The 16,572-nt window shown below is 34.2% G+C and overlaps 1 protein-coding gene across 1 annotated transcript; it reads right to left on the reverse strand.

Moving 5' to 3' along the window:
• Window positions 1–4,019: 4,019 nt before the first annotated feature.
• Window positions 4,020–10,684, reverse strand: LOC132042397 (uncharacterized; the record flags this gene model as incomplete). Its single annotated transcript, XM_059432947.1, has 2 exons — window positions 10,235–10,684; window positions 4,020–4,148 (listed from the first exon to the last, which is right to left on the reverse strand). Coding segments are annotated over exons 1-2 (579 nt in total), but the record flags the coding sequence as incomplete, so codon positions are not given.
• Between the last annotated feature and the right edge of the window lie 5,888 nt (window positions 10,685–16,572).

The following is a 16,572-nucleotide window of genomic DNA, read 5'->3' on the forward strand; positions in this document are numbered from 1 at the left end:
TATTAATTTCTAGTTATTAGGTATTCATCACAATCAATTTGAAGCTATTCCTCTTTCGCTTGAATTAAATGCAAATCCTCAGTCACCACTTGATGCGAAGAAAAGAAACCCTTTTCCTTTCGTGAGAAAATATCACAAAAGAACAAATTAATGAAAGAGAAAAATAATAACAACGAAAGCCTTGAAGCCCCGGAAAATTTGAGGAGAAAACTAAAGAAGATTAGAGGAAAAAGCCTCGACCTGAAATTGCAAATTTTCGAAAAACTATCCTAAAATAAGAAGACAAGAACTTCGATGAGATTCTCAAAACTTCATGGAGAAATCAATTTTTCTTGGTGTGTTTTTCTCGGGGAAGAGAGATGAACATCCACATCGAGCAGAGCGGTGATGGAGAAATGTGGCGAACCCAATTGCGTGTTCAATGGCACGTAATATAAATTGTTCTTAAAAGTCACAATTGCCCTTAATTGGAAATTTAATACCCTAAAACAGCCATGTCGATCCACTGGCTCTTCTATAATAAGCAAAAAAAATGTTCTTCTCAAGTCAACTGTTATGCATTAGATATTTGTCTACCAAGCTCTATTCTCCCAGAAGTAACAATGATGTATTTTAGATAGCAGGTGGTGTGGTGGAGTATTATCCAAATGGTCAACCCCAGAAAATATCTAAGTTCAACTTTTGATATTTGAAAACCTCTGCACACTATTAGTATGTATTTACATGAGGTTGTTGGGAACACAAACGATGATAAGGTCTCTTAAAAAAAAAAATAGAGTAAACGTATCAGATTAGTGGATACGGATTTTAGTTCCAATTAAGTTTGAACTTCAACTTATATCGCTATTATGTTCTCCGATTCATTTTATCAAAAAGTTTATCAATAACAAAGTTTACCACAAACATATTATGTTAATGGTATTATTTTTTGCAGATGTATTGCTCCTAGACTGAAAGCATAAAGAAATTTTAGAACACGTTAAAGTTGAGTAATGCTAGACCTTAATTCCAAGCCTTAACATGATTAAAAGCGAGGCCTTAATCGGAGAGACGGATCTGAGTTTTGGTATCGAGTTAATATGAACCCCGTGCACTTTTGACGTGGAGCATAATTTGCGTAAAAATTCATGAGAAATTACATTTGATTTCTCTCTTAACCACGTTACTTGTGTTTTCGACATACACAATGTCTACGTCTTGGTGCTATAGTTGTAAGAACTTGATACCACGGATAATAAACCTAAACGTAGTAACCCAAAACACAAACATACACACTCACACTCACACCCCAATTACCTTTTTGTATACCCCTTTGTAGTTTAGAAATGATCGAAATTTGGACAAATTGTAAATGCGGAATATCATTTAACAAATAACTAAATTTCTCGATAATTTTAGCACGGAGTTGAATCAAAACTTTCGTCATAATAATAGGCAACTACATTTAAATTATAAAAAAAGCTATAAGTGTAGAGGTGCAAGAATACGACAAGACCAAGCTGTTTATGTGTTCTTTTTAATCGGAAAACAATTCTTACACAGGCTAGACTATGTAGAACCTTAAATTCTTGGGCTTTTTTACAATCTAATAACCAACCCCAAGGACCTGACTGCCACATATGAGTTTGATGTATTCAAACTCGGATGTGTAGAAATACTATCTATTAGTTACTACTAAGCAAGCAGCTTCTATGAAAACTTTGAAAAGACAGAAAAATGGATCAAAAGGAACATAAAGAGATAATCAAATTGAAAATTGGAGCAACTTTGAGTATAGATTACGGATTTAACCATTAATTAAACTTGTGAGATATTTCAAATGTCAAGAACTCAACTATATTGATTGTGGAAGCAACCCGTAGCTATCTTGGATATTGGAAGGCTAAATATTGTACCCACTTTATCGGAATCTTTTGTGCTCAAACATGGAGTTCTTAGTATGCAAAACACAATAGCCTTGTCTTTACCATAGTGAGTAATAAAATAGCTTCAATTACTATCAACGACAAAGGCAAAATATTTCATCATACGACCACGCCTCATAAGCCAACGAGAAGGTTAAAATAAATTAAACTCTCTATAATTTCTTTCTGCATATTCTTGTACTGTTATATCATACTTAATTCACCCAAGTATAGAAAACAGTGGCTACATAAAAAACACAACCCCACATTTTAAATCTAACACTAAAGATCAAAATCCACTACACATCCAGAGAATGGTATAAAAAATCAATTTCTTGCAAACCCTTTTTGACTCATATCTTGGTAATAATTAAAACTTCTTGCAATCTCTATATTTGAATATAGAGATTGTCGTTTGAAAAGTTTAATATTTAGTTTTTATGAAATGAAACTAAATAACCTTACGGTTATGTAATTATTCTCTAACTATTGCCTAGTTATGTTCTTTTCCGTATATAGTTTGATACAATCATTGGAAAAGATAGTTTTGTTCTTTTCTTTTAAACGTTTTTTTTTCGTATTTTCTTAATACATATAAAATTCATATCATTAATATAAATGGTATTTTCAAAAATATCTATGCTAATTAATCAAAGAAATAAGGGGAATCTCCTTAATATGGTCTTCTATATTTAGCACAACATAAAAGAGATGATTTTGAAGACTTTTAAAAAGTTATCCAGAAGTCTTTGACAATTTGCTATCCTTAATCAATTTGCATATGCATAGGAAGAAGTGATTAAGGATCTTGGCATTTTTTCTTTCTTAAACCATCTAATATTCGAAACTAATCATTCGGCTAATTCTGAATCACACGGTAAATTTGCTAAGGAAGTAAGGTTTTCCTAAAAGAAGTTATTTAATTATCACGGTTCAAATATGAAACACACGATTAAGAATGACGGGATCACAATTATCTCATCATATCACCGTAAAAAAACTTGGTCCATAGGGTATTTACACCACTGTAATGAATACATAAAAAACATGTCTTCTCATGCACTTTTATTATTAATCCAAAGTTAAGTACTTCCTCCGTTCAGCTTATATGACATATTTTTCTTTTTAGTCCATTCAAAAGGATTTAACACACATTTAATTTGACAATAATTCACGTTACATTTGTCATTTTGCCATTAATGACAAGCTTTTATCCAAATATTATAATATATTTACCACAAGTTTCAAAAATCTTCTTAATTAAATTGCGTGTCGACTAAATCTATGTCACATAAATTAAAACGGAGGAAATATACATATTCTCACCTTCACTCATGAATAAGCTATTAGTATGATTTGACATAAATACATTATCGGTAAAATTTGACCCGATTGGCGCTAGGATAATGAACAAATGCTATAAGTTGATAACTCTATTTCTTCTCGGAAGGACAATAGAATTCTAGCATATAGGACGAGGCTCATGCGAACAAGGAAAACCTCATATGCTAGTACGTAGTAATGTCAAATAATTTGCTTCGGCATTCTTTTCGACCTCGGTATTGCTCCATTCCCCCGAAGTGAATGAGGCAAACTTTCACGATTTTAGGCGTGGAAGAGGTCGTGGCCCCGACCATGGTCATCGCGTGGTCGATGAAGGAATTTTAATCATGATTCTCGTATTGCACCAAATAATACTTCATCACCGTAGGTGTAAAAGAAGGAGGAAAAGCATGAAGCTATGCAAAGAAAAATTCGAGAAAATAAATGCTTCCGATGTGGAGGAAGGGGCATTGGTCACGTACATCGCGTACGCCAAAGCACCTAGTTGAGTTGTATCAAGCCTCCTTCAAAAAGGCCGAAAATAATGCCGAAGCAAATTTCATTTCTGAAGATAATGTTGAACTCATGCATCTAGATGTGGCAGATTTCTTTGAACACCCTGAAGGGAAAATAGATCATCTGATCGGTGATGGATCTGTAATAACTTAAATATTTCATACATGTCGTTTGTATTAGCTAATGTGGTTATGTTTCCATAGTTATGAATGTCAAACGTGCATCTAGCAAATCAAAAATGCAACACCGAAACTATAAACAAGAAGAAACACATACCGGTCTCTCCGCATTAAGATACCAGGGAGCTGAAGACATATACTGAGGAATGTGAGGACTGATTTCTTTTCCATCCTCATCCAACTCCGCTGGTGCAAGACTAGCCTTTCTTGCCTCTTCTAATTCCAACTGTTAGAGTAAACGCCACTGAATTTTTACAAAATCATAATTGCATCAGATAAATTTTAAGATTTTATCATTGAAGCAGCCACCCCTTTTTTTATGACTTGAAGCAGCCACCCCTTTATGCAAGAAAAAAAAAAAAACTTAATCCTGAGATGAAGCATCAAACTTTAGGCGGGATTGTTTCTTTTTGATGATAAGGGAAGAACCCTTCCCAAAGGTAATAGCAAAACCACACAGGAGAGTAAATGCATAGGCAAGCCCCGTATGACGAGCTCGACCGAGAAAGCATGAAGGGGTATCGAACTTGAGACCCCCCATTTGGGAGATTCCCTGCTCAACCTACTCGGCCACCTTACGGGTTCGGCAGGGTTTGTATTTCTTAAAAGTTTTTTGAAGTTGTGAAAAGACTTTATTGTCAAAAACATATATCAATTGTTTTCGTGAATTTTTTTCAAAAAATCCTTTCGACGTAGATGGTATTTCTCGTCGAAAAATGGTTATTCCAAAGAACGAAACACCTAGAAATCTTAAAAACTATCTAAACGTAACTTTAACATCAATTGCAATGAATCCAGGATAAATCTATTATTCCATCTAAATACAAACTAATCCTAATGATAACAATATGCAGCTAGAACAACAATAACTACGCATCACCCAAATCAAGTAATCTATATAATTCAATACTAAATAATTAGACTTTTAAGACCAATTAGCAAATTAATTATATCGAAAGAAAAAGAAAATATGTGTACCTGAAGCAGTAGCCATGATTGATTATCTCAGTAAATCCAATACCGAACCCTATAAAGATAAATGTCCCAATTCGAGCAATGTTATGATTTTTGTGTTTCGATTTTTATCCCTTTACCACTCGGGTTTGGTTTAGTTATTTCATAATTCATAAAGAACTGACTTAAATAGTTAAAGCCCAGGACCATTTTATTCATCAAGTCCGTATATTTGGGCTTTCAAGATGTCATAGGGTCATTTGCATTTTGGTCCATGTTTTGTGCTAGTCTTTAATTTCGGTCCCTCATAAGAACAATATTTTTGTGGGACATATGTTTATATTTTCTCATCATAGTATTCCACAAATTATGCGTGCGTCCTTAAAGAACACATGCGCTCTAGGCATAAGTTTGATTTTCAAGGCCAAAAATTAAAACCAGTCCGTTTGTAGGAAAACCGTGCAATTTCTTCAAACCATATTTTACATCAGATAGCCAACCCGAAAACCTATATAACTCGGGAAATTTGCCGGATTTCCCTTCTTGGGGGTGGTCTTTAATTTTTGTCCCCTCAAAATGGTGGTATTTAACTATTGCCTTTCAGGCAGATGCAAATTTTAGAATTTGGGCCTTAAAGGCAGAATTTACACATGGATAGAATTTGCAAAATTCTGCCTTAAGATCCAAATTCTGAATGGACAGATTTACGTGCTTTTTTTTTTTTTTTTTTTTTGGAAATTTACAAAGATGACATAACTAGGTGGCTTTGATATGATCTCTCTTATATTTTCTTCTCCATCTTTTGCATTCTCCTGGATTAATTCATCTATTTACTATTCTTTCGTAATTTTTTGAAAAAAAAAAAAAACAAAACAATAAGAAGATGTTTAGTTATCCTTAATGGGCACCGATAAAATAGGACTTCTTATAGATATGTGTCTATGAGATCAGTAAATAAAAATATTTGGGTTCATATAAAAAAAATTGTATTTAAATTGGAACGGAAAGGTTTTTAATTGAAATAACATGGATATTTTGGACAACATCAACGACCAATACAATAATATAGAGTGTGTTTAGTTTAACTTTGATTTGAAATTTTAGCATTTTAAATTGAGTTTAGTTAAATATTTATTTAATTGAAAGATAAAAAGTCCATTTTTTGTATAAAGAGGAAATAAGATAGGAGTAATAATTTAAAGAACGTTAATACGGATTGAAACGTGTACATAGTTAAAGAAAATATTTGTGAAACAAAATCATTCTAAAAATTAGATTTCAAAGCTTCTTTCTTTTCGAAAAAAAATAAACTGTTCATATCGATAAATATTGTGTTTTCTTAGTGGTAAATAATCATAAAGCAAATATTCCAAGAGGTTATTGTTATGAATGAAAACATGAATATATTCTCTCTTAAATTATCTCAATATTAAAAGGAGAATAGTATGTAAAGACATAAGGCAATCGAGGTAACAATTTTTGACAATATTAGTAGGCAATTAAAATTAAGTGAGGTTATTTTTTCAATTGTAATTAAAAGATAAAATTTTAAATTCATGCATGATTTTCTGGAAATTTGAATTGAAAGATTATTCAAATTTTGAATTAAAAGATAAAACTATCTTCATGTCTTAACAAATTAAACATTTAAATGTATAAGTCAACTAATTAGCAATTATTTTAATATCATAACCTTTTTTAAATATGTCAATGGGATATGACAAGAATTATTTTTGCATATAAAAACGTCTAAACCAGTAGTAATCGTGATATGATATTAAGTGTCAATTAAATTTTCAATATAAATTTTTTATTTAAGTATACGTCATTAACAGACGAAATTTAGTATGTTAATAGTTATATTTATTATTGCATGAAGTTTTGGTATTGCAAAAATAAGTTAATATTGTTTACAAATTAGTTTCCTTGAGACCCAACATCGCAAGGAGCATGAAAATTAGTATATAAAATAGGTGAGGTGCAAGCAATAGGGTTAAGCCAAGTGAAAAGCTAATAACAAGCCACTTGACAATTTTAAGACAAGGTTAATATGAATTAGGACAAGGTTTTTTATAATTGCTATCAAATTCCTAAATTGATGAATTAAATTTTTTACTGAAAAATCAAGTTTAAAATTTTGAATATAACAGAGCTAGACAACTCTCATGTTTATCTTAGCATCGTGATTATAGGACTTTTCAAATTCAGATATTTTTTTCTTTAAAAACAGTTAATTATTAATGAATGAAATTCTCTACTGCTTTTAATTTCTTTTTCTTACTTTTTTTTTTTTTTTTTGTAAGGATACATTCTAAAGTTTTAAACCTAAAATTTAGTTGAAGATAAATACATTCTAAAGTTTAAACCTAAAAATTTAGAACATAACCATGATTAAAAGAAGTTATATTAACTTTAAAAAAGAAAAAATAAAGAAAGAAAAGGAAAATAATGAATGGAAATTAATCAATATATAATATAAAGCTAAGCATAGATAATCCTATGTGGTACCTCTTTATGATCTCCATTGGAATTTATCTTTTTTCTCATTTTTTTGACCTTTTCTCTATTTTTTCTCAATTATTTCATTTTGGAAAGTCATCTCCATAACTCATACCTATTCATTTTACATAAATTATATTCTTAATTAATATTAATAGTATCCATAACCCCCAAACTTTTCATGTTCATGATCCCCAATCATTCAATATACAAGTTTATGACACCTTAAAGTCACACTAATATCTATACAAATAAATTTGTCTGGAGCAATGTTGGTTATCCTCTATTTTTTTTAAGTGCAACAACCACTATCGATTGTGTGCATTTGTTTGGGTTCTTGATGATATGAATGAGGAACCTTTTTTAAAAAGTAATTTTAGTTTATCTCATTGCTTCTTTTTTTTTTTCTTCTAAGAAAATTTGATTATGTTACGTTGACAACATATATAGTCCTTCTTTCCTTTTTGATTATGTTATGTTGATAATATAGTCCTTCTTATATTTTTTTTGGAGAATTTAATTATGTTGTATTGTGTCTCTAATGTGGTGTTTTCATAATTGGAAGCAGAAAAAAGAAGTCCAACATATACGTGCATGCGAGATGCTGTTTTTAAAAAAGATATGTGTATCCTTCCGTAGTCATGTAGATCAACTTTTAATAAGCCTAATGATAGAACATGAGAATGTAAAAATTGTTTTAAATTTTTAGAATAAAGTTTAATTCATAGGAAAGTTGTTTATTGATATGCAAAGAGACAGTCTTTAAGTTTTTCATTTTTTGTTGTAATAGTTAAAACCTAAAAGTCCTCAAGTTTTTCAGACTTTCATAAATTATTACTACTGTCAATTGGGTCTAAACTCTTTGAGCTTACTACTTGAAATATGCAGAAATATGGTTAGGATAAAATAATTTAGTAAAATTATTTGTTTCTCTCATCGAATTGTTGTTTTTCTTTAACCTTGATTCATGGCCATTTATTTATTTCATCATATTTATAGAGGAACGAACTTTTGTGCTGGTATTGAATATCTTTTTCTTTGTTCAAAACATGACAAGGGATATATTTTTTCTTGGTTTAAAACATGGCAAGGAATACTACTAAATGGGCAATGGTAAGAGGGAGTTATTCAACATAAAAGTAATTTTTAGGATGTTTCATAAGATTAGTAAAAGATAATAGGAGAATTGGATTTCATTACTTGTGGAAGGATAACAGTTTATGAAGGGCATAAAAATGAAAAGGAAAGAAGCAAAAGAAAAACATGTAACACGATTTATAACTTCTAATACAATATTTAAATTATATTCATATAAATATTATAACCTTAAAGAAAATGGTTACAATGTGGATCCTCTAAAATGAAAAGAGTATAATATTTGGATGAAAAGAGCAATGGTAAAAGTTCTTATCAATAATTTTCAAGAAATATTAGAGTACGTTTGTTGTTTCACTTTATCGGCATTCTGCTGCTGTTTGGAGAGTTCGAAATATTTACATTTCATTTGCGTTTGTATGCATGAGTTTTCCGTTGTATCATAATTAACTATTTTCAGTCCATTTGGGTTATAACATTTAGACATATTGTAATTTTAGTGAATGGACATATAATTTTTTTTTTTTCTTATTAATGTGATAAAACTTCAATCACATTTTGCATTTTTTTTTTAAATTTTATTGTTAACTTCTTTGAATTTTGGAGAGTATGGAATTAAAATCATGAGGTTACAGCTTAAGTGAATACCATTTGTGAGAGCTTGGGGAGGAATATTTAACTATTCAGGAGTACAAGTTGGATTTTATTGTAATTTTATTTTCATTTATCCTTCTTTTAATGTATTTCTAAATCTAAACAAACAATTATACTTTTGAAGAGAAGATAAATATGCATATATTGTGCTCTGTTTTTTTTTTGTGTATATATATATATATATTAGTAAATTTTCCCGCAATTCGCGCGGTGTGAAAGGCATCAATTAATTCAACAGCAGTATTTTTATTAACTTTAGTCGATACAAAATTTTCAAGCCGATGAAAAAGAAACTATCAAGAATTATTCATTCACCACTTATCTCTAAATAATATTCAAAGTAATAAGTCACAAACTCATCTATAATTTCTTGAGTTTTGCTGTCACTTCCATTTGTATCTTCTCACAGTTTAGAAATGCCATAAATAGCAAGGATGAGAGATCGATACCACTATTCTACACCTTGAAGAGAAATTCAAAAGCAAGAGAAAAATATTGAAATAATGTATCCAAAAAATACTAATTTAGAGAGAAAAAAACAGCTGAAAATCACCATAGAAGTACCCATGAGAGGTCCGAATTATCTATATCTATTTATATCTATCTACATTATATTAAAAGCATGAACTCCTAAATTTAAAAGTTAAATTACTAAAATATCCTTAAATTGATTTATTTACTAATAATATATTAACATTAAAAATAATATTTAAAAAGAAGAGGAAGCCAACGGATGCATTTTATTAGAAAGTGTCTATTCCTAAAAGTAGTGTCCTTTAGATTTATTAACTAACTTCTTAAATATATGGTTCAACGTTAATTCATTGATTGAATAGAAGAAGTTACACTGCATTAGCAAATCCGGAAAATTGCCGAAAATATCGGGTAAATTGGTAAGACATAAATATGAACATTTCAACAAATGTAAGGACGTATATAGATGTCTATCTTTTTTTTGGTCAAATAGTAAAATTTTTCATTCAACCAACTGGAACATTTACAGCCGCTAGTTCATGTTGGACTCTAGAACTAGACCTCAGTTTAATCCTATCTACCTGTAATTATATACAATAATAACTAGATAGGGTAGCTATTTAATCTGTCAAGTACTCCTCTCCATTTTGGCTTGAGTTGTCCTCTGATATGCAATTGAAGACCAATATCCTTTAGCAGATTGTTGGCTGGTGTCCTACGGTGAGAGAATCTCCTGGCATTTCGCTCAATCCATACATGATAGATGCACGCTGCAAACAGCCAGCTTACGATCTCTGCACGTGGTCGACTTGTATGAGCTCTTCTAGAAATCCATGCCACTTCCTCGTGCCAGCATTGAATCTGTCTGGGCACTTGCATCCAATGTAGTAGTGACTGCCACATATAGTTCGAATAGGGACAGTCAAAGAAAAGATGTGTAAAATTTTCCTCAGCTCCAGTATTGCATAGAACGCAATCTTTAGGCACTGAAATTCCCCATTTGCTGAGTCTATCAACTGTAGCCAGCCTTTGTTGCACTGCTAACCATAAAATAAACTGATGCCTTGGAATAATACCATGCCCCATTGTAAGAAATTTCCATGGCACTTTGGGGTACTGTGGTAGGAACCTTTGGTATGCTTTCTTAATTATGAACTCGCCTGTGTTGGTGCATTTCCTAAGTTCCTCAGTTAATTCCTGATTCCCAAACCATTTCTGAGGTGCAAATATCTTCCCACTCAACCGTCAGCTTGTTTAGCGACGATGGCCGCATCCAGCCTTCCCTCGCCTTCGTATAATAACTTTGGATCCATTTGACCCAAAGTGTGTCCTTTTTGGAAGAGATAGCCCACAACAGCTTGCATATAACCGCTTTGTTCCATGTATGATAGTCAATAATATTGAGTCCACCGTGCCTGACTTAGGCATGCCGCAGTTTTTCCCAAGCCACCAACGCTCTCTTAGAATGTTCAGTATTACCAGTCCAAAGGAAGGTCCTGCAAATGCTAGTAAATAGTTTGATCACCTTTTTTGGAAGTAGGAATACCTGGGCCCAGTAAGTTTGCATTTCAAATAGTACACTTTTAATCAACTGGACTCGACCACTGTAAGATAAAAAATTTGTAGTCCAACATTTAATCCTAGCAGTCATTCTTTCTATCAGCGGCATGCACTGTTGGACAGTCACTTTTCTGGATGATAAAGGCACTCCCAAATATTTAAAAGGCATTTCTCCAAGGCTGAATTGCATCTCAGTAAGTATTTGTTCCTTTAATTCCGGAGTCACTCCCGTAATATACAAAGAGCTCTTCTCAAGGTTGGCATGTAATCCTGACACCTCAGAGAAATGGTTAAAAGCTTGCAACATCAACTGGATAGAACCCCTATCAGCTCGGCAAAACATTAATAAATCATCTGCAAAGCATACATGTACCAGTTGAAGTCTCTCACATTTCGGATGATAATTAAAATTTGGGTTCAATCTCAGTTGTTTCAAGGATCTGTTCAAGTATTCCATAGCTAAGACAAAGAGGTATGGAGACATAGGGTCCCCTTGTCTTAACCCTTTTCTTGCTTGGAACTTTGGAGTAAGACCTCCATTCATCAATAGGGAGTAGCTAACCGTGGTAACGCATTCCATGATAAGGTTGACAAATTTACCAGGCAGCCCGTATTCCAGCAGTACCATTCTTAAAAAAGGCCATTCTAGAGAATCATATGCTTTCCTAATATCCACCTTAACCAAACACCTAGGTGACATACTTTTTCGAGAGTACCCTTTGACTAACTCATGTGCCACAATAACATTGTCAAGGATGCTCCTTCCTGATATGAAAGCTGCTTGTGAGTTGCCTACCAAGCTATCCACTACTACTTTCAATCTAGCAGTGATTACCTTAGAAACCGCCCGTGTACACGGTTGTGCCGCATGTTATAGGTCCGTATTCTTTGGACAAAGGTAGATTAGGAACTTTGGGGAATCGTTGTGATAGTAGCACAATTAATTTCCTTCAGCATTTTACCTGTGTCGAAAAATTGTATAATGGCTTGAACGACCTCATCCCCAACCAGATCCCAGTATGCACGAAAAAATTCCACAGGGAACCCATCCTGACCAGGGGACTTGTCATTAGGCATACCCCGAAGGGCTTGAATAATTTCCTCCTTGGTAACGTCCTTGATTAGGCCGCTGTTGATCCTTTGTTGAGGCAATGCGCACTCATCTTTTGCAATACCACTGTGAAGACATGGTAGTTCATTAGCACTTGAACCCATCAGATCCTTGAAGAAATTAATAAATTCTGCCTGGACTTGTTGTGGTGCAGTTAGTAACACACCTTGGGCCGTGCAAATGGTAGAAATACAGTTTCTAGCTTGTCGAGCCTTTAACTGCGCATAGAAGAATTTACTATTCGAGTCACCATGAGCCGCCCAAGTTGCTCTAGACTTCTGCCGTAGGACCCTTTCATTCACGCTTGACCATTTTTCCAAATTTATCACCAACTCCTTTTCATGTGCAATTAGTTGTGGGTTGAACAAATCATTGTCCAGGGATTCTTGAGTAGCTTGTAGGTCTTCTCTGATAGCATTAATCCTCCTCTCAAGGGAATTATACTCTCTTTGCATATGTTTAGCAGCATGCTCAATCATTTTCAGTTTCTTGCATACTCCATACATAGCATATCCTGGCACTTTGTGTTGCCATGATGTTTGAACAACATCTCTAAATCTTTGTTGTGGCAGTAGGATGTTCAGCAGTCGAAATGGTCGAGGCAAAGAGAACCTATGTATGTCAGTATTGACCATAATAGGGGAGTGATCCGAGCACCCTGGTGAGAGGTATATTGCCTCCATGCTACCATAACTGTTGAACCACTGATCATTGCCAAAAGCCCAGTCTATGATACTATATATTCTGTCATCAGCATTTCTTTTATTACACCAAGAAAATTGGCAACCCTTCCTTCTAATCTGGCCAAGTCCCAGTTTATCTATACACTCCTGAAAATCAGCCGTCTCAGTAGGGTGAACTGCCTCACCATTGATCCTGTCATCAACTGATAGAATAGTGTTAAAGTCACCAAGTATGATCCATGGTCCTGTTATGGTGCTATCTAGTACTTGTAGCTGAGTCCAGATATCCTTCCTCTGTGCCACTGTATTATACCCGTACACGAAAGACATGTGACAAGCAAACTGGGTTCCCCTTTCTTTTACAGCACAATGCACCACTTGAGGGTTGGAGCTAATAATCTGTACCTGTATTTGTTGGTGTTTCCAGCATACCCAAATTCTTCCATTGGGATTTGTAGCATAATCAGTAGCTACCTCCCATTCAGAACCCAATTTTCTCTTTATCTTATCAGTTTTATTGGCTTTAACTTTAGTCTCAAGACAACCCAATAAGGTTACTTTATTCTTCAGCAGAAAGGTCTTGAGTTCTTTTCAACTGAAAGGTCTATTAAGACCCTTATGTTCCATGAGTGTAAAAATCACGGAGGGTTCCTTACGCATTCGAACCCGTAGCAACCCTCTCGCATAGTCGCCTGGCGTCGGGATCCTTAGGGCCATGGAGTAGTTTTGCTTAAGCATTTTTGTAACAAATTCCACATCTTCCTGCAAAGGGAGACGCTGAGTGTCTTCAGGTATGGTAGTCATTTTCCCCTTTGCTTTCACCTGCTCATGAGCATTCCTATCATTCACTGCGATCACCCTCTCAACCTCCGGACTCACTCTATCTATCGCAGCGGCCTGCACCCCATTTGTGTTAGTTTGCTCTGCCTCTGGTGCACCCTGAGCAACAGATACGTTGCGTAGTTGTTATCCCAACCTGGCTTGTATCGGGTTTGGCATGCCATTCTTCCTTGGCTTGTTGCTTCCTCCTCCTATTTCGTTTCCTCGGAGGAGGGTTGTTCTCTTTCGGTTTGCACGTACCAGTGTTATGCCCAACTTGGAGGCAATCCTGGCAGAACATAGGTTGCCATTCATACTCCACATCTTGTTCATAGTATTCACCTCCAGGCATCTCTATAAGTACCGAGTTTGGTAATTCTTGGCTCACATCCATTTCAATAAGAAGTCGAGCAAACGATACTCTATCTCCCCTGGCTGTCAATCTATCCGTGCACATTGGTGTTCCGAGATAACTAGCTATCCTCCCCAAATTTTCAGCAGCCCAAAAGTGAATAGGTAATTTAGGAAACACAACCCACAATGGAAGAGTTTTCAACTGCTCAGCACTCTTTTGGAAATCTGGAACCCATTTCTTCAATATCATAGGACGGTTATTGTATGTATACGGTCCATATTGCAACAACGCGTCTCTATCTTCTTCATTGTCGAATCTAAATATGAAATACCCGTCGTCGTGCCGAATCACCTGTGGGGTTGAGACGAAGTTCCACACTCCATAAACAAACTTCAACATATCCTTAAATGTGGGATTCCCACCAATGACATAACCAATTAAGGATGTACTCATTTGCCCTCGCCTCCTCCTCCAGTTCTAAAGGATCTAACTGCACAACTTTAACCCCATTTTTAAGGACCGGGGGGAAATAATCCAATTTCAAGCCCATAGCAGGAGCACGATTTTTTCGAACCACCTCAGCCATTGTTGGTGCATCATCCGATTTTCCCGTGAATAATAGCTTCCTAGCTGGGTTTGAGGTATTGAGACCACCTTCCGGCGGAGTTCCCGCTACCACTGGTTGCTCATGAACTGGCTCTTGGGCTCCAGCAATTACTGTTGGGGCACTGCATTTCCCTTCCATAGGAGTATCTTCTGGATTCCGTACCGGCGGAATCACCGTTGGAGCACTGCCCATCCCTGGCATCCAGTGAAATAGATGCATTGGAGCAAGGGTTTGGGGTACACTTTGCCGGGGGTAATCGCACGACTTTCGCCATCGGAATCCCATTCTTCTCTCGAGTCCGTTACAATCGCTGGTTCATGGTGGATTTCCGCGGCGGCAAGAGATCGCTTTCTCCAAGTTAGGTGTTTGAGAAACCCCAATACTTGGTGTAAGATGAGTGCTGTTCCTGCCTTGAGGAGATGCTGTAGTCGCCTTTGCTAGTCGTCGATTCTGTTTTCTCCGTGCCATCGCCGGTGGCGCAAGTTAGCTAGCCACGCTTATCTTGCGCCGAGAGCGTTTAGAGAGAGAGAATCCGTATATAGATGTCTATCAGTTGTTTATAAAGGTCCATGCAATACAATTTTAAACATATCAAAATCTTCCATGTTTAATAATCTGGGTATCAAAAGTATTAAAAGATATGTATAAATATGTTATTTTCTCTATATAAAACCATGCGTGACACTTTCATCTCACACGGCTCCTAAGTGATAAAAGAAAGAAGAACCCATTTTCTTTGAGTCCGGAGCCAAAATGGCTTATTTTTACACCCATTAGACAAAAATGGTATGCTTTTTTTTTTTAAGACCAAAATGGGTATTTCGTTGGATAACCAACGAAATACCCACATTTCTTCGTTCATGGCGAATTATTTCAATCAAATTTTTTTTTTAATTTGGTTGCATTTCGTGAAATGCTTAACTTAAATAGCATTAAATTTTTTTTTTTATTTGGCTAACAATTTGGCTAACAAAAACGAAATTAAAAAAAAAATATTTTTGTCCTATTTCGTTGGACTACTAACGAAATAGGACAAAATTTTTTTTTTTTAATTTCGTTTTTGTTAGCCAAAAAAAAAAAAAAATTTAATGCTATTTCGTTAAGCATTTCACTAAATGCAACCAAATTAAAAAAAAAAAAAATTGATTGAAATAATTCGCCATGAACAATAGCATGTGTAGGGTATTTCGTTGGTTATCCAACGAAATACCCATTTTGGTCTTAAAAAAAAAAAAAGCATACCATTTTTGTCTAATGGGTGTAAAAATAAGCCATTTTGGCTCCGGAGTCCATTTTCTTTCTTTTTTGATTACCTTTCTCGCGTATGTATAAGGCCGAATCCATTACGAATCAATTCATAACCATAAGGGAGTCAATGGAAGAACGAGTCACAATACATATTTTGGTCAAAAACCGATAACAATGGGATTTCAATATGCGCATTTGCAGGAAAGAAAAGAAAACATCTTACTTGACTTTATAATTAAACAATGAGCCAACACAGGAAAGGTCGCGAGAAGTACAATTCACTTTAATACTTCATATTTTATATTTCCGGCCTTTACCCTGAGAATTGTATGCATTAAATTTTCTTTTTTTTAAAAAAAAAAAAAAACTATAGTCTAAATATTATAATAACATAAAAATACACTTATGAAGCATGTGGAGTTATATTAACAGTGGGAAACCCTTAAGCTTACAAATTAAATTATTTAAACATCCTTCTTATTTAAATAAATCTTTAATTTAATTAAAATATCCTTTTTATCTATTTAAATATGCCATTTATTAATTAAATTTAAACAAATCCTTCAAATAGACATAAAGCTTATCCTGCTT

Source organism: Lycium ferocissimum, unplaced genomic scaffold (assembly GCF_029784015.1).
Source record: "Lycium ferocissimum isolate CSIRO_LF1 unplaced genomic scaffold, AGI_CSIRO_Lferr_CH_V1 ctg15021, whole genome shotgun sequence".
Taxonomy (NCBI): domain Eukaryota; kingdom Viridiplantae; phylum Streptophyta; class Magnoliopsida; order Solanales; family Solanaceae; genus Lycium; species Lycium ferocissimum.